The 18704-nt window shown below is 49.5% G+C and overlaps 1 protein-coding gene across 3 annotated transcripts in view; it reads left to right on the plus strand.

Moving 5' to 3' along the window:
* Positions 1-237: 237 nt before the first annotated feature.
* LOC119436621 (protein vav) overlaps positions 238-18704 on the plus strand; it is a 206905-nt gene continuing 188438 nt past the window's right edge. For all 3 annotated transcript variants that reach the window (XM_037703540.2, XM_037703542.2, XM_037703541.2), the window contains exon 1: positions 238-681. In XM_037703540.2, the coding sequence (XP_037559468.1) occupies positions 472-681 (210 nt within the window). In that variant the 5' untranslated portion in view covers positions 238-471. The remainder of the gene's footprint in view (positions 682-18704) is intronic.

Genomic DNA, 18704 nt, shown 5'->3' on the forward strand with positions numbered 1-18704 from the left:
CGAATCAACGCCTTGAAGACGCTGGCGAAGCGCAGCGCGAGATGGGCGCACACTGCGCGCGCCAATGCGGCGGTATCACGCGAAGCCCGCATTGCAACTCGCCTTTCAAGTCAGAGATGGCGCCACGCATTCGGGTGGTTGCGTTCTTTGCAAGGACATCGCCCTTGGAGCATTTTTGCGTCAGGGCGGCGAGTGGCGCTGCTGCTGCGCAGTTTTCGCGTCTTCAAGTACGTCGGCGGGGCGCTCTTGACAACTCGCTGGATATCCGCGGTGGGGCCTGTCAGGCAGCGCGCCGCAGCGGAGGCAGCGGTGTCGTCGAGAGACGCTTTTTTTTCCCCTTCTGGCGAGAGTGCCGCCCGCACGGGCGGAAGATGTCCGCGCCCCACTGCAGTCGCGCGCTGATGTTTATGTCCTGATAACCTGCGACTGAAGTACGCGTGCGTGCAAGTGGCCTGCACGAGACACCGGACCATGGCTGACGCACTTTGGCGCGACTGCGCTAACTGGCTGATCCGCTGCCAAGCGCTGCCGTCGGACCACCGTGTCACTTGGGTGAACGCACAACTGATCGACTTGGCCAACACGCTGCGGGACGGTGTACTCTTGTGCCAGCTCCTCAACAAACTTCAACCGGGATGTGTGGACTTGAAAGAGATGAGCCTGCGGCCGCAGATGTCGCAGGTTAGTGCCGATTCTGCCTTTCTCCGTCTCGGGTCGTTTATGCACGTCGTCTTGGAGCGGCCGTTCGCTTCGCCGCTCTATGTGTGTGCGTGCGTGCATGCCCCCTTCTCCCGGTCCGTGCGTTCCCTTGGTCCGCGCGTGCCCTTCTCCCCCTCCTTGTCCGGCGCCGTTTCAGGGGCGCCACTTTTACTGGCATTTGTATTGCACCGGTTGTGTCGCGTTTTCTTCGTAGCTGTAGAGCGCATCTGTTTATGGGCGCAGAAAGTTGATCATGTAATGTTTTAGCGATCGCATCGCATCTTTGCATCATAAAGAAACACAGCGCACTAACTTTGTAGGCGAAGAATGGGCGCTCCTACTGCATGGCCGTTGTGGTGTCAAGATAGATCTACGGTCCCGTGAAGTGCGGGCCACGCTTCCGTGCCTTAAATTCTCTCTTTTATTTTTTATTTAGAGCTTCAAGTTCTTGCACTCGAGTCCGGATTACTTTGCGTGGGCAATATAGTATACTTACAGCGCTTATTGGAATTACCCTTGACAAGGCGCCGGATGTTTACCTCAAGCTCTTCCGACCGACAGGGTGCTGCCAACGAGGGGTTGAATTTGGAAGCTGCTCATCGCATGTTACTCTGCTTAATATTACGGTTTTCAGATCGCTGCCAACCGCTGTGCATTTTTCTTTCTTTCTTTCTTCTTCTTCTTCTTCTTCTTTTTTTTTTTTTTTCGATGGTGGGGTGGGTGCGCAGACACTGCATTGAATGCTTCATCCTCACTAGAGGAGCTAGCGATAGGCCGCCTTTCATCCTCTATTCAGCTAGCTTTCCCCACTATATAGATTTTGTCTGTGTTGCGTTATAACAACGTTTCCCGTGTAGCGCAGAACAGTACTTGCATGCATGTGAACGACTTTCCACGGTGCTCAGTTGCCGAGAAGAGGGTCGTGGGTTCAGTACCCGCTTTTGCATTAGCCGCATACCGACAGGGATGAAGTGCGAGGATATCCGTGTGCTTGCATATCGGTTCGCATTAAAGATTCCGCGCTAGTCAAAAAAAGTTAATCGGGAGCCTGCCACTGCACCGTTACCATATCCCAGAGTATTTTAAACACGTATAGAAACACAGTGAAGAAGTGAAAACGTCGCGCGAGAGAACTGAGTCACTCACTTATTTTTTAATTTTTTTGTTAAGTATATCAGTAAAATCGCACGCAGCAAGACACACTCACGTACAGCGCGTGGCTGTAGCAGTGTTGTCTAAGAAGCTTGCGCTTGATTCAGGCGGCGACCGCTGCACATTTTATATGGTATTCTGGCATGTCTCCAACATCTTGCGGGCCCCGATCAGACCGCCGCTGTATTCTTTCATTCCCAAGGGCATGGGTGGCGGGGGCACTGAGGCACAGAGGTGGCTGGAGCGTCTGAAGCTGCCTTAAAGAGCCTCACTTGCTCCCCGTACACCCGTGTTCTTACATTCGTCATTGACGAGCGCATGGCGTTAGTGTTGCGCTTAATATTGCTCACACAGTCCCACTTCCGGGTCCACGTGATGTCATTACAAATTTTACACGTTTATCTGTAAGCGCTGTTCGTACGGATAAACGTCGGTGTCGCTACTTTACTCTTGCGTTCTGCCAATTCTTGCTGAAACTGACTCCGAGTAAGTTATATTCACTTCTGAATATTTCAACAGTCTAGCCTCAAGTATTCAGCTTTCGCTCTCTATTTCCCCTATCTGTGTAACTATATGTAAGCTAAACATTATGAGGTTAATAATGTCTCCAACCAACAAGTGATGTTCAACAAGAAATATCTCATGTGCCGACTGTCCTGCGACGTACACTGTGGAAACAAAAATTTAACCGATTGCTTCAGGCAACACAAGAAGTAGTAAGTCAGGAATCCTTCTCTCTAAAGTTTCCATGGAAACTCCTCTTAAGTGCGCAGCGCCGCGACTGAGTTAACATTCAGAAGGTGCCGACCACAATATCGCTTTCGACGGAACAACTTCTACAAAGACAAACACCCGAAAAATGCGCGGTTTTTGCTGGAGTCGTTGCGCACCAAACAGCATCAGTCGTTCCAAGGGCAATCTCCTCGTGGCCTGCGCTCTATGACAAAGGAGAAACAAAGAGGGCGACGGTACAACAATAGCCTCCTCCTTCTTCATCGACACCGCCACGCACCCTGCCTTCTCGCCCTTCCAACCATACCAAAAATAATAAGGTTATCAGCTTAAGTGAAATCCGCTCCTTGTGTTATCAAGAATCTTCTATAGAGCTGCGCTACATCCATCATTTGTTTAACCTCTGAGAACCCAGCCGAGTTGTCCCCGAAACGCCGGGCTTAATAAATCCCACTTTTTTTTTTTTTTTTTTGCCGCGTTATTAACTTCATAATCTTTCTCTCTCTCTCTGTGCGGGCGTGCGTGCTTGCTTCCTTCCTTGCCTGGGAGTGGCGAGGGTGGAATGGTACAGGGAAATACTGCGCGTGATGACCATTGTTTGCTCGTTGAAGCCCCATTGTGTTGCCTTGAAGGTTAGTTATTGAGTCGGTGCATGCTTATTCAGAACACATTGGCGTAAGCATACAGGGTGGCCCTCTGGGATACAGTGAAAGCCGTAGTGGAGGGCTCCGGATTAATTTTGACCGCCTGGGGTTCTTTAACGTGCACTACAACGCAAGCACACGGGCGTTTTTGCATTTCGCCTCCATCGAAATGCGGCCGCCGCAGCCGGGATTCGATCCCGCGATCTCGTGCTCAGCAGCGCAACGCCTTAGCTGACTGAGCCACCGCGGCGGGTCCCAACAGTCTGAATCTGCCGGTATGTTGCGAGGCTTAAACGTACACATGAAAGAACCCCGAAGTGCACGGAAATTAATCACGACTCGTTGGTACGACGTCCCTGAAATCACATTGGGACGTGAATTGCGCCAGTTTCGGAAAAACGAAAATAAATAAAACGTAGTCAGCACAGCAATGAGCTTTTTTTTTTTCTTTTTTTTTTTCGACAGCAAATTATAAACGCCGGCGGACATTATTTAGTGCGCAGTACATTACACACAAATAGGCAGAGTATGGATGAAAATTCTTTATTTGGTAGAAGGGACAGGGGGAACCATATAATAATGAACTCTCTGTGTGGTATATATACCTTTAGAAAAACAGCTAGTGTTCATGATATGTCATTGTGTGCAGGGAATCTTCGTACTATAGGAACGTACTATACTATCTTAAGCCCGTTTCACATAGTGCGATTTTGCAGTGCGTTTTTCGCAGCTACGATTTCCGCAAATGCGAAATTCGCAATCCCGTTTCACATGGATCCACGGTAGCTGCGTTTTTCGCATACTCGTAGCACAGGGTTTGCAAACTCGTATATTGTTCGGCGCATGCTTTACCAACTTTTTTTTGCTAAATTCACGACTCTGCAATGTTTCTAAACTATATATTTAAACTCCTGAAAGTTTTATTAACGTAGTCAATGAAACAAAAAAATAAACAAAGCGATCCAGCAACTGAAGGTACGGGCAACACTGGCGAGTGCGCATATTGCGCGAGCTTTTCATCTCAGCGGTCGTCTGCTACGTGCTCTTCGCGGCTGCAAGATCGTGTCTAAATGGCGATCGTCGATAAAAAGCTCGTGCTTCTTCATAAAAGGAAACTTAACTTACTGAAGAAGAAGGCGCTCCTGCTACAACCAAACCCCCGTCGATGGTGGGTGAGACCGAGCTGGCAGAACAGAAAGAGACTCCGAGTTCTACATAACGGTGAGCCGCATTCGTATTGAGTATTTTTCGTACAAGTGCGCAGGTGTAGTAATTCTGAAATCTTATACGTCCTGAGTTAGCTTCGCTTGGATTTAAAAAATAAAAAACGTGCCCTGGAGGCCGCTTGTAAACATGGAGTAGAATGTTTGAAAGGCGCGCGAAGTTCAGCACGCCGAACATCGAAAAATCGCACGCACGAAGGGTCCGGCGGCCTATTTCGCGCAGCTGCGAATTCGCAAGTGCGAAATCGCAGACAAAATCGCACCATGTGAAACAGGCTTTATACTGTAGGAACGTGGAGGTTAACACAGAAGGTCGAGAACTAGTTAAGGACCGCGCAAAGAGCGATAGGATGAAAAATGTTAGGCGCAACTTTAAGAGACAGGAAGAGAGCGGTGTGGATCAGAGCAAATGGGGATAGCTGATATTCTAGTTGACATTAAGAGAAATAAAATGGAGCTGGGCAGGCTTGTAATGCGTAGGGTGGACCATTAGACCATTAAGTTTGAATCAGCTAGCGCGAGACACGGGTAATTGGAGATCGCAGGGAGAGGCCTTCGTCCTGTAGGGGACATAAAAATAGGTTGATGATGATGAATTAAAGAAGCCATTAGTTATACGCGCTTTTCGAGTTCCGGCTCTGCGAAAAACATGATGGAAAAGATATTGTCGCCTTTCTCACAGGGACGAGATTTAACTGCCTCCATCAGTATATTTGTGACCTTGATGCGTGTCCCTGAGTCTGCGTTGATGCGTGAGGTATGCTGAGCAGTATACAAGGAACAGCTATAGGGCTTATTCACACCGTAAAACAAGCCTGCTAACCAACCGAGCAAGTTTGTTCGCAACGCGCTGGTTAACGTGTTGGCTAACATGCGTCTTACCAACGGCGACATTGTTGCTCGGCGTGAAAACTTTCATTATTCCATCGTTTCCGGAAGAGGCGGGGGGAAAAAAAAGAGGGGGAAGACAGGGAGGTTAGCCAATGTAAGCACCGGCTGGATACACTGTGCTCGCGCCCAACGTATGCGTTATCGCCGCTTCGTTTTCGTTTCCTCGCATAGTTGAGACTCACATAGGCTTGTATGTCTGACTTGAACCGGGCTTTTCGAAAGGAAAAGCACACATTTCCACCTCTTTTAGAGCCCACAACCATCAAATTTCAGCGCCTACGAGGCCTCCATTGCGGCAATGAGAGTGCCGACGAAGCAGCGCGCTTCGCCGACTTAAAGGGCCCCTAAACCACCCAGAGGTCTAAATTTAGTTGCGGTGTTGCAGTTGTGCACGAGTCTACAGCGAACGCGTAGCCGCGAGAATTTTTCGAAATGGTGCCGTAATAGCGGAGGAGGAGGAGGAGGAAAAGCACGCGTTAGATGATCGAAACACGGACCTCGCTCGTTTCGCTCTTTCAAACTTCGCAACTCTCCTTGTCGGCTGTTCTCTCCTCCTCGCCGAGTGCTCCTCCAAATGTCACGTGACATACGTAGTCACCAACGCGCTTCTCAAAACACTGTCCGCTTCGGCTAAGGCACGTCCACGCTAGCGGGAAATATACCGACGGCGAACCGGCCTCCAGTGCCGTAGAACGTCTGCCGCGCGAGAGGTGTCCAAAGGCAGTTCGGCCGGCGCGCTGCGCACCGCACGACTGACGGGCCCAGTCGACGACCGCGAAGCTGCGCGCCTCTTCCACCGGCGACGAAAACATCGGCTGCAGCTTCTGTTCCAAGCAAAGTAATTTCTGCTAGATAAAGCGATGCATAAATTGTACATGTACAAAGCGCCGTCCGCTTTAGCTTTGAAGTGAACCGGAGAAGGCCTAGCGACTATATCGGCGCCGTCGAGCGATCAGCGGCGGTGAGGCTGCCGCACAAATGGGTCCCGGTCTCATCCTCTCCACGGCAAGGAAATGTCGCCGTTCGCGAGCAAAACCACCGTCGAACGGCGGTGGTTTTGCACACAACAGCTACCCGTTGCTGCTGCCGTGCCCACTGCCTGTGCTCATGCGAAGCGTAACGCTATAGACCCTGTGTTGCGCGCACGTCTAGAATGGCCAACACTGTCGCACTCTGTTCGCGCAGCTAATCAGACCGCTAAGCACGACTGCGTTGGAACGCGAGCGATTTGGCACTTGCGTTGCGGGCTGTAATCACCGATTCGCAAGTGCGCACAAGCGAGCAACACGACGAGGAAGAGCAGAGAGCGTGCGTGCCTGCTAGCAGACTAACCGGAAGTCGTAGGTTCTTGCTCGACCAATCAAAATCGTCGCTCCCATTGACATCACCAGATGCACCCTGGTGACATCACGACGACCGCTGGGGACCGCTCGGCATTGGAAAGGCTCGGCATACCGTTTCAAAGCATGGAGGAAGGAAAATATAGGAGGGAGCATTACGTCACGCAGCCAGCCTTGGCAAGCGAACGCTTCGTGTAGCCAGCAGTCCCAACACGTCACATGACCTCTTGCGTCGAGATCACGGAGAATCGAGATTTGCCGAGACGTTTGGTTACCGGTAGTTTTTATTCGGTGCGCGCTCAGCCGGCAGCTGCTCACATGCAGGAAGGAAAAAGATTTTTCCTTGCTTTGTTTTATTTTTCCTTGTTTTTGTTTGTGTTTATTTCAAGAGCTTCAAATGGTTTCGAATGGGTATAGGTAGGTAGGTAGTCAAATTTATTGAGTTCCGGAAGAATCCTTCAACCCGTTTTATTGCGATAGCACGTCGGCGTCGCCGTCGCCGTCGCCGTGAGGTTCCGTATAGATAAAATCTTCGCCGCGCGCCATATGCCCCAGCGGAAGCGTGCGGAGACGCGCGCTATCACGGAGAGCGAACGCACTCAATCTCCCACGCGCAAGCAAGGAAAAGCAAGGAAGCGGAAAGCCAGCGCCGGAGGGAGCAGGGGGGGGGGGGGGGGGGCACTTCTCTGCCAACAACCGCGCTCGTCGCTCGTCCGCACAGTCTCTTATCTCTCCCACGCGCAAGCAAGGAAGCGGGAAGCCAGCGCCGGAGGGAGCGGGGGGGGGGGGGGGGGGGGCGCACTTCTACGCTGCCAACAACCGCGCTCGTCGTTCGTTCGACCGCACCGTCTCTTATCTCCACACGGCTCTGACCTTTATGCGCCGTGAAACGATAGACCGCACGTACCTTCCGCCGCTGCGGCGTATGCTTGCTGCCAGCGTTTTGACAGTCGTTGGCTGCAGTCATTCAGTGTGATCTATTCATCTTTGTTTGTGCGCGCTCACACCACGCTTGTTCATTCAATTAGTAATAGTCGGGCCACATTTTCCAACGCACGCTACACATGCAATGCTGCCCAGATCGGCAGTGCAGCACTACAGGTGTGTCCCTTCGCACGCGCTGCCCACGGTAAGCGCTTCTCATCAACACCACCGTTTCACACGCGCCTTCTCGTGGTCATCGAGTCTCTTTTCATGTCGGTCTACTTACGCCGCAGCACACCTGCTTACTTAATCAGCTCATGTTTACTACAATTCATATTGCTACCAAGGCCGCTCACCTTACTTCGTATGACATTGCTGTGTTGCTATCGCATTCATTGCTTCGCCCTCAGGGCGAAACTGTGACAATTTTTTAATGGGTATTGAAATATATATATATATATATATATATATATATATATATATATATGTATATATATATATATATATATATATATATATATATATATATATATATATATCAACCGGGAGTACTAAAACCTACCGCGCGCTCTGACGTTCCCTCCGTGCTGTGACGTTTTCATCACGTGTTGGGCCACCACAGTCGGCGACAATCCCGTTGCGGTATGCTCCCTCCTATATTTTTCCTTCCTCCATGCCGGAAAGGCACGGCATTGTTTTTTTATTTTGTGGCGCGCCCGCGACGCGTAGCGCCTCAGCGTTTGGCATCGCTGATCGTGACGGCATTTTGAACTCGATGCGCGTGTTTACTTGAAATATTTAAAAAATAACGGAAGTGGTTTAGGGTCCCTTTAAGAAGTTCCGCGCCTGCCATAGACACTTTTTTGTCTCGAGACCTGACGCAACGCACCAACTTAGACTGTTGCTTCTCCCAACGCATTAGAAAAGGAAGTGAAATTTGCCAGTTCTCGCCTGCACTGCATGCCTCAACCCTTCGTTGCGAAAAAAGCAAAAATCGACTGCTGCCTGCGGGCCTATCTTCTTGCGAGGTAACTTGACTATGTATATGTATGTATATCGCTTGTGGTTTGATGCCGCGTTGACGAATACGGACACTGCCCTTATCGGCATGGACAGCGCGATTCCTTGCAGTTTCGACGAGACCATTGAACATATCCTCTGCCACTGCCCGTCTTTTGGGGACCAAAGACGTATGAGGGAGTTTTAGATTAGGGCACGCAAGTGGCTTGCGTGCCCGAGAACCCAAAGTCTGATTGGATTTTGCTGGGACCCAGACGGCTTGCGTACGCAAGCGAAACGCAAGCCTCTATCTTCGCCTAATCTAAAACTCTATTCTCTCCGTGTTACCCTGCGCCGCCAGACGACATACCGCTCACAGAAGACAATGTATTGCGATCCTGAGCTCGAACCTGATCCTCACAGAAATAAATATATACTCTAGATAAGACGGCTGGGGCCGTATCTTATACCGTTTTCTCTCTCTCTCTCTCTCTCTCTCTCTCTCTCTCATTTTCCATTATTTGTTCCTTTCGTCATTGGATCGCACGGAGCTGCACCCCCGCTGTCGTTGGAATCGACCACTCGTCGCGGGGCGGGTTTTAAGAAAAGAATAGAATCGTAAGAAAAGAATCCTTACAAAATACGGTCCCCGGTCTGTGCGACCGCCTTTGAATGCGCAGTGAACACTGTCGTGTGGCGGACGCAGTTTCTTGACACTTTTTTTTTTTTTTTGCTTTCATCTTCCGCGCTCAAGCTATAACCTGGCTAACCTCCTCCTTGCCCTTTCCTCTTCTCTCTCTCTCGGCTGAAAATGCCCGGATGGCGATCGAAGGATCCTGCCGTGCAATCGCCGGCTGTGGACCCCTTCTGTGAAATCTTTCTCTAGTTTCTTTGTTATCTGATTGCCGGTAAACGGATGCTGTCGGCGAATTTCGCCGAGGAAGGCGAGACCTGGCAGCAGCTTCGATACCCTATATATACGAGCTCAGCGATACCCTGTAGGGACTCTGATGATGATGATGATGATGATGATGATGATGAAAATGTATTTATTGGAGGATGGCTCGAAGGCCTAAGGGACTCTGATAAAAGAGTTTTTCTGAAACTTCGTAAATACCGCCTATATGAGTGATGCACGCCAGTATTTTTTTCCTTTTTCTTTTAAACCTTCCTTACTACACAGTGTAATTATTTTCTTCTTTTTAAGTCATGAATGTGGTATGCATCTGGCTCCAGCGATAAACCTAAAGACAGTGTACGCGCTCATCCACTGCTGCGGTAGGCACCTCATTAGCATTCCAGAGCTGACGGCAGCCTAAATTTGACGTGAAGGCAATGCCAGAATAATCTTTCTTCAATAGATGTCTGCTTACGGCATCGTTTCGGCACTTCTTATTCGCATAAAGTACGTAAAAAAAGTGCACGAGTCGTAGTGAATATAAATTGCCCAGTACCGCTAAGAGCGAAAGACCTCCTTGTATAGGCGCGCGCGTCGCCAACTGCTCAAGAAGCCCGGTGACAGTTGGGATCGAACCAGGGGGTCTGTGCTCGCGAGCGAGGCGTCGTAACCACACCAAAGCGTTCTTCGTATTCTTTATACTGTAGGGAAGCTCAGGCAGCTTTTTGCTCGCCTTTTTCACCGGACGTCAACGTGGTGCACGGAGATATCACTATTAAAAACTGGAAAACTCTACAAACCCTGACACTATTAAGCGCCACGTTACGTCGGGCAACGACGTCGGCGACAATTTGTGTCGATTTAGGGCGTGAAGAATAAACGACCCCTGCTTCGCAGAAAGCATGCGTCACGTTCGCGTTATAGCCAATTGCTTTTTAAAAAAAAGTAATAAACATGAGTTTTTCTTTAACTAAAACACGCAGTGAGTACGTATAAACTTTGTATTACTAGAAAGTTTTAGAATTGCGAGATCCGCTACTGCGTTTGCGCAGACCTTTGAAGGCGTGGCTGCGCTACAACCCTTGCGAATGTTGTCGCGTTAAAACGTTTCACGTATACGACGAAAATGGACTGAACAAAGCGATATGGAAGGGCGGCTTAAGGAAAAGAAAAGAAAAAAAAATCTCCGAGCAAATTGAGTGTTGATGGTGTAACGCTTAATTGTTTGCCTCGAAGAGTACTGGACATGTGACGATCCGTCTTAATTCGTTCCGAAATTTTTATCATCACCTCAGGCGGCATCGCTGTCGCCTCTATTGAGATATTTTGCGCTACAGTATGTACATATAAACATGGGCAATTTAAGCGGGCGGCCACAACGGCGCTGTTACAGGCCAGCGACCACCATGCGCGAAGGACGGGTTTGGTATAGATTTAAAATGTACAGTAACGGCGGGGCCCTCAGAAAGACGTGCGTTTGTCGTTGCTCCTACTTTCCTTTCTCTTATTGGGCACGTAACGTTGCAGAGAATTTGAGCGTGCGACACCTGAATTACAAGGAAGACACTCTAGTTGCGTACACGCCGAGCGCATAACTAACATTGGAGAATTAAAAGGGAAAAAAAAAGAAAGAAGAAAACGTTGCCAAGCTTCTGTGCAGCGATTCCTCCGCATCTCCCCACGTATGGGCCAAATTGTCTGTCCCCGTTAGGCCAGCGCCGTGAGAAATTGGGGATACCCGAGACAAACGCTCGCGATCACATTTCACCTGCGCGCACCCACAGTCGCGCGCTTTTGATTTCTCCAGGATTTTAACGCTTTTTATTGCGATAGCAATTATATGGACACTCAAAAGCAGATTTCTGCCGTCGTCGTCGCCGTCGCCATGAGGTTCCGTATGACGTCAATGGAGATGAAATCGTCGCCGCGCGCCGCCGAACGCTGTTTATGCGAGTGAAAGGGAGCGAGTGACGCGCGCTTTCACGGGGAGTGAACGCACGGCGGAGAACAAACATGCGTTCTGCGCCGTGCTCCCTTAAGGGCCGCAGAAGTAGGCGTCTCTTTCCTCCTTTACAATCACCATATATGTAGAGCAAACGCGCCTTCTTCCGACGCGCGAGAGGCCGTGGGGGAGGGGGGGGGAGGGAGGGGAGGCGACGTTTAGCTGCGGCACCAAGTGCCTATTTATATCAGAGGCTCCGGCAACAGTCACCAACGCCGCACACATTTTGAGCGAACGCGGGCAAAACGCCGACGGCGTCGACAACAGTTCTGCGTGTTGCCGATGCTGCAGCATGTCCAAGTTTATACAGCTGCTATCATTACTCCGTATAGCTCTCTACAAATTTGCTATCGCAATTGATGCTTCGCCTTTCAGGTGAAACTGCGACAACTTTTTTTTTTACTTTTTTTTCTTTCATTCTTTTGTTCACTGCGAATATTGTCTGCGCTTGTGAAAAATATGTGCATTTGTCAGAGGACGAGACTCGGTAGTTCTTAATCCTTGGTTTAGCGTTCGTGTTCCCCGAATGCGTTGTTATTTTGCATGTGTTGACATCAGATGGTTGTAGGGCCTCCACAAAATGTATAAATAAGATAAAATAAAATAAGTCAACATATAAGTTAGAAAAAAAGGTGTAATGCATAAACTAGTCACAAATAAACGGAACCAGTAAATTAAGCAACGGGCTTCGGTTTTTTCACGTTGCGCGAGGATTAATCATTCAATTAATGAAAGAGAGAGAGAGAGAGAAAAGAAAGCAAGAAGGTATTTTAGCGAGAAAATCATCCGGTCGGCTACACTACGCTGGGGAAAGGGAAAGTGAGAATTAAGAGAGAGAGGAGGGCGCGGCGAATGTGTGCACGTGCACGGACAGCACCACACACTCACAGGCACCCGCACAAGCAAGTCGTTTTCAAAAAGCACAAAAGTGCTTTCGCTGTCTTCTGGGCCGATGATCGATGGGGACGATGTTCCATATAGCGTCTGTACGGACAGTGAACGATTGTCTAGTCGCCGCAGTGCATTGGACACTGATTATCTTTGTATGTCAAATCGAGAACATATGAGAAATCCAAATCATACACACTCTCCTATCGTGACAGTCCACACACGCTCCAGAAGTAGCCCGGCTAGTTCTAGAATGTATGTTTACATACATACATACATTCATACAAAAATGAATCTGTGGACACGAGACATGGGGGGAAAAAATTAGTTCCCTCGAAGCCTGGGCACACATATCTTCGCTACTAAAGTTTCACTGTGTTGTAGTTTTTGCTATCCATGCAGTGATCTATTAAAGTATCAGACAAGCCTTAATAGAGCAGGTATTCGCAGTTTTTTTTTTTTCTTTTTTGATCCCGTGTTCCGCAAGCTTTTGTGGCCGACTGGAAATTGCTCGTTTCTCATAGTGCAACCGTGACGCTGCACACTGCTCAGTTATGTTCACCTCTTGTTCTTAACTGTTTTCTGTATACGCGACAGATTGATGTTCTGCTTATTTCGGCTATTCCATTTCTACAGACTTCGCAGCTAGATAGCAGTTAAATAAAATGATCTGATAAATTGTCGCCGACTGGGTTTCCAAGAAAGGGCGGCTGAGCGTTCCTCGCATTATTTCCGTTTGCTGTTCCTCAGCGTTCCCAGGCAGACAGCCGTTGACGGCGGAGAATGCCGTGTTTATTTTGCACCTGATGCAAATGTGATGCAATTTCGCGCTCATTGGTCGAGAAGCGTGAGAAGTCAGGCGTGGGACTGAGACAGAGGCAGAAAAAGAGAAAAAAAAGACACACATGGCAAACTTAGCGCCGGGGCTCGGGCATTGTCTTGCTGAGGGATAGCATTGTGCGAATGTTCCCATGGATGCGGTCGGTGCCGCGGCGAGGTGCTATCGCGTTGCGTCTGCCTTGCTTTTGTCCTCTCGCTGCTTACCGACGGGGGATAGTATTTCGCGTATGACCTCGGATCGGCTATTACCTTATTGTGTACTCCCACTCTCTCTGCATGCGGCGACACGACACATGTCTCGCCAATGCCGTACGAGTAATTCGCTCAAATTCACTGAAAATGCGAATGGAATTCACTGTATTCGGTTGTGGACTCGGTACAGTTGTGAATTTCAGTGGGTATATCACGATTGTTTGGGTCATCGACCAAGAAGTGTAGAACGCAAACCTACGGGAACTCCGCCACTACTACCTCTTTCAGTCTACATTTCCTTCATAAGTGCCTTTTTGGTGACTTTTCTTGGGGAGATTCTTTTTGTGAGATGGGTTAACTGGGCGTGTGGTGACGCCTCAGACTGTTCTGTTCAGCTATGAATGGGTTGCCGCTTATAGAGACAGAGAGAGTGAAATGGAGGGGGAAAAAAAACGAGAAAAAAAAAAACGGCTGCCACTCGTGCCGTTTGTCGCGAGAATGGTTGCCACAACTGGCGCGGTAATAAACAGTACGATTAATAATTAACATATCCCTAATTAATAGCCATTTTATTATTTTAGGGGGGGGGGTGTTGTAACTTCAGATTTGAAATCAACCAGCTCTCAAAGCATAATATTTCGCTAGAAACTTGGTGCCTGTAGCTCCAGTTTTGAGAAATAAGCACTCAAAAGTCTGTAGCGAAATGCAACTCGCTGATGGGACTGGGTGATGCATCGGCTTGACAGCAGCACGCGGGCTTGAGAAATTGGGCTTCCGCAGAGCGAGTTGGGCCTCTGAGACTGTCTTCGTTGGAGTCGGAGGTGCCGATTGCATATAGACGTTGGCGTCACGTGCACAACCGCCTGCTTCTCGAATGGCACACATAATCGCTAAACAAAGGAAGCGTTCCAGCTTTCCTTTTTTCTCTTTGGTGGCGCGCTTGTCTCTCTCGGCTCGTGTTCGCACGCATGGCGAGCACTGGATTCCCACCCGCCGTGGTGGCTTTGACGTTGCGCGGGATCAACTGCCGGCCGCGACGGGTGCATTTCGACGGGGGCGAATCGGAAAGAACGCCCGTGTGTATACCGTGCATTGGGTGCACGTTAAAGAACCCCGGGTGGTCAAAATTAATCGGGAGTCCCCTACTGCGCGGCGTGCCTCATAATCATATCGTGGTTGTGGCTCGTAAAACACCCGAAGTTATTTAATTAATTAAGCGCCGGATTCCCAGACCCCGACTGCGCGCTGTTTGTGATTTGTGCCTCACGTTGACATTGAGCTGATTCTAGGCACGCCATCCATCGCCTATGACGCCTTTTAGGGCTGATTTTCCCTTCATCAAAGCGATGGGACCTGTCTTGCTGAAGCTATGGCTTCATCCGTATAAGGCGCCCGAATTGCATTTTTTCCCCCTTCAGTTTCCTCACGACCATATGTGTATGTGCTTATGGTTCAACCGGATTGACTTGAGGACGTTTTCTCTTTTTTTTTTTTTTTTTTTTTTGCATGTAGTTCATGCATATAAGTTCTGGTGAACATGTTTTACGGTCGATGTACTTTTTTTTTGAGAGACGAAGACCGGCGGTGCGCACACTGAGAAATTATCGTGGGACGCACACTCCGCACTGCCATCGCCAGATTGCACAAGTTGCGTCTCCTCTCTTTCATTATGTCGTTTTTCTCTTCACGGACGGATATTTCTGAAATTCCGCGTGATCCCGCTGCTTTTACGGGACATTTAGCGGCACCACACGTCTTTGCAGCTGCTAGTATAAAAGGATGATCGGACAAAGACAAATTGCCTCTCGTGAGGTCGAATAATCCGAACGGAAGTTCACACCTCGCCCCATTTGAAAATGGTGTTGCGAAAGGAGGTGGCTTGCGTGCTGCTGAAGTGCATTTACATTATACGGCGGTCTTGATACTCGTGCGCGATCCTGTTTCTCTTGGAGTAAGTTCAGCCAGGCCAGTCCGGGCTACCATATGCACTATAGCGGCGAGCTGTCAAGCTTGCCGACGGCACCGGATTGACCCTTTTTGCGAACGCGCACCGCGAGACTCGTTTTAACTGGTTGCGTGTCCCGATATGGAAAACAGGTCGTCCTCTACGTTTGAAAAAAAAAATCGTTGTTTTCGTGTTTCATTCCCTGTTGACCGGTTCGTGGCTGTGATAGCGACGTGCTGCTCTGCTGTGCTTGGGAGTGGGGGACTGCAAAGCCGGCGAGGGAATTCCCGGTCATGATCGAAGTGTTGGGGGTACGATGAGTCCGCGCGTGTGTGTCGACTAAGTGCGCACATTAGCATCGTTACTCGGGAGAGCGTCGCTGCTTTCGAGCGTGGAGCACAAAAGGCGGCGCGATAAAGACATTGACGTCGTGACTATAGGAACGAGATCGTACCACTCGGATACAGGGTGTGGCGAGCATCCGCGAGAAGTCTGACACACACAAATATGGCATCACCATCGCCGTTGCTGTGCGTACTTGGAATGCGTCGCTCGGGATACGGTTGACGAAAAGAGGAGGCACTCACGCCCGTTCTCATTGTCAGTGCCGCTGTTATTGTTGTACAGCAGCATGAGTTTCGGCAGGGAAGCCTAAACGATAGAGAAAGTATAACAAGGGGGGGGGGGGGGGGGGGGGGGGTCGGCAATCGGCGGAGTTGACAGTTGATTTCCGAAAGCTCTATAAAAGCCTACAATTAACGCTAGACAGGCACATGAATGTGGATAGATGGTGTGAGCGTACAGCGACTCTTGCAGAGTGCGCGGTCGCTGCGTGTTGGCCATTATTAGTGCGAGAGAGCAGACGACAGGGATGTACGGGAACATCATCATTTTGCTCGAGCAGCACGCAAAGGTATTGCGCAATAAGGTCCCGCTGCCGCCGCTCTGCGTTGTTCGTGTGGGCGCCGAGGAGGTGCGCCAGGTAGCCCGCGTGCGAATGGAGAGCCATCGGTCTTCGCGGACGTCGTGTCTACCAGTGCCGCCGCGCTTTCGACGACGACGTACGCGCACTGCAAGTCCGTGGCCGCCCCACTGCGCGGCGTTTGCCGGAAGCACTCACACACGTGGACTTTTTGCACCGCCTGCCTTTGTAGGGCGAAAATGGCCCCGCGCGTATATACGTGTTTTCCTTTCGACCGCCGCGCGCTCTTCGAGTTGAAAGGTCAAGTGACTTCGACGAGCGGCCTCCCTGACACTTTTCCCGCCGTTTTGTTCCACCGCCATAGAGCTATGTTTGGGCTGCGTAAGTTATAGGCAGCGCACAATTTGGGGCTGTGGTCGTGGACCATTTTACATCGATACTATGTGGGTCCTTTTTAACAGGAGAGAGAGATAGAGATAAAAGCAAAAGAAAGACAAGGATGTTAACCAGTGGATATATCCGGATGCTACCGTTGCGCCACCGAGTCATAACCGGGAAAGGGGAAAAGGGTGCGAAAGATGAGAGAGAGCAGGGTCAAATTGGGAAGCTGCGTTCGCTCGATCATTTCCATAGATTCCACAGTGACTAGGCTACCGTTGAAATATTATATCGTGTCCTTCATCAACTACTCGATAGTGGACTTGTCTGGTCTTTGCGACGAGCTGCTCGTGTTATCCGTGACCTATAATGCGGAGAGTTGTCTGGAGAGCTGTCCTGGAATCACAGAAGATTGACCATAGATGAGGTGGTTTCTCCTGAATGAAATGAAGAGCCGCATGGAGGGCTATCAGCTCAGCAGTTGTATTTGATGTTACATGTGACGTATTTAGCTGTATTTTGACGGACGTTGCTGGAATCACCACCGCGGCAGCTGAACTTGTAAGCGTGACTGAGCTATCGGTGTAAATATGTAGGCGGCCACTGTGGACCTCATGTAAAAGTCGTAGTGTGGCTTGATTTGAGGGCTAGCGATGGCATCTTAGCTTTCTTTATGATTCCTGGGATGGTGAGGCGTATTTCAAGCTGCAATGAAACGAAACGCAGTAAAAACAAACGAGGTGGATCTCGATCGAACTGCGGTTACAAGCGTGTCGATTGTGGATATAAAGCGCTGTTTATCCTGGGTTGATAGGAAATATGCTCGGGGCCGCTCGCGGGAAGCTGAACCGGAGGATGATGACGGAGCGTGTTTACTCGTCTTTTCTAATGCCCCGTCCCACTATTTGCTAATCTCCCACAATGGGTATATTCCGCAGGCTTCTAATTAGAGTGCCTTTGCTGAGAACGCAATAAAACTCAAAATCCAGTGTTGCGTTACCTAGGCGTAGGAAGCGCTAAGAACAAATTGAAGTTGCGCTCAAGTCTTTTACGTCATAAAGAAAGAAACCCGCAGCGCGTACTTCGTTCCCTCGTGGAGGCCCTGAAGCATAGGCAAGAAGTCGAGTGACAGCGGATCGTTTAATTACTTGCTCGGTAGATTAATTTATTTCGTTTCTATATTGGCATAGGCTAGCGTTACGCGGGTGGGTGTAGAGAACGTTTCGCAGTATACGTGAAGAAATACTTGGGTCTTTGTATACCCTCTGTAAACCTTATCGATTGCGGGCGCTGACGCGAGCAAAGCATGGTTTTTCGGGCTCCGCTGTGTCCACTCTTTATTTGTTATTGTTTTTTTTTTCTTAAATTTTTATCATAGAACGACGAAGGATGAGCAAACGTCGCGGCATTCTCTTGAACTCGATCGAAGTCGTGGCATTTCGAACTTAATGTGATATCACATGGTCGCGCGAGTGACCGCTCTGAGAAAAAAGTGTGCGTGCGTGTGTGTGTGTGTGTGTGGGGGGGGGGGGGGGGGTCGTTGGAGGAGCACAGTTGGTTGATTGAGGGAGTTATTTACGGGGATAAAATTGGAAATGGTGGTAACTATCGTGTCGCCGGCTTCTTCACAGACAATAAATTGTTTAATGATCAAAGTATGATTATATGAGGCGATGTGAAAGACGTTGTTGTAACAATACAAACACAATTCGCAAGCGCTCCTTTAAACGGTCAATATAGAAAAAATAACAAAGACCTACGTCCGTTGACATCCGCTGTCAGTGTGGTCCCAGTTGTCCGCGTTCGCTTTCCCCCAATGTCGCAGCATCGCGCGCGTGCCTTCTCTCCCCTGAAAAAGCTGAATATAGGTAACGGCAAGAGGCTTGCATGAGGCGACGAAAATTGATGCGAAATTTGCGTAGCTGTCTTCGTTTAGGTGTTTTTAATCTGGCGAAGAGCGCACCCAGTGGCATACTTGCGTTGGTTGCGCGGGTGTGGCGGTATGATTCCATCTTTACACGGCCGATAGTCGGAA

The sequence above is a fragment of the Dermacentor silvarum genome, chromosome 1 (assembly GCF_013339745.2).
Source record: "Dermacentor silvarum isolate Dsil-2018 chromosome 1, BIME_Dsil_1.4, whole genome shotgun sequence".
NCBI classification, from domain to species: domain Eukaryota; kingdom Metazoa; phylum Arthropoda; class Arachnida; order Ixodida; family Ixodidae; genus Dermacentor; species Dermacentor silvarum.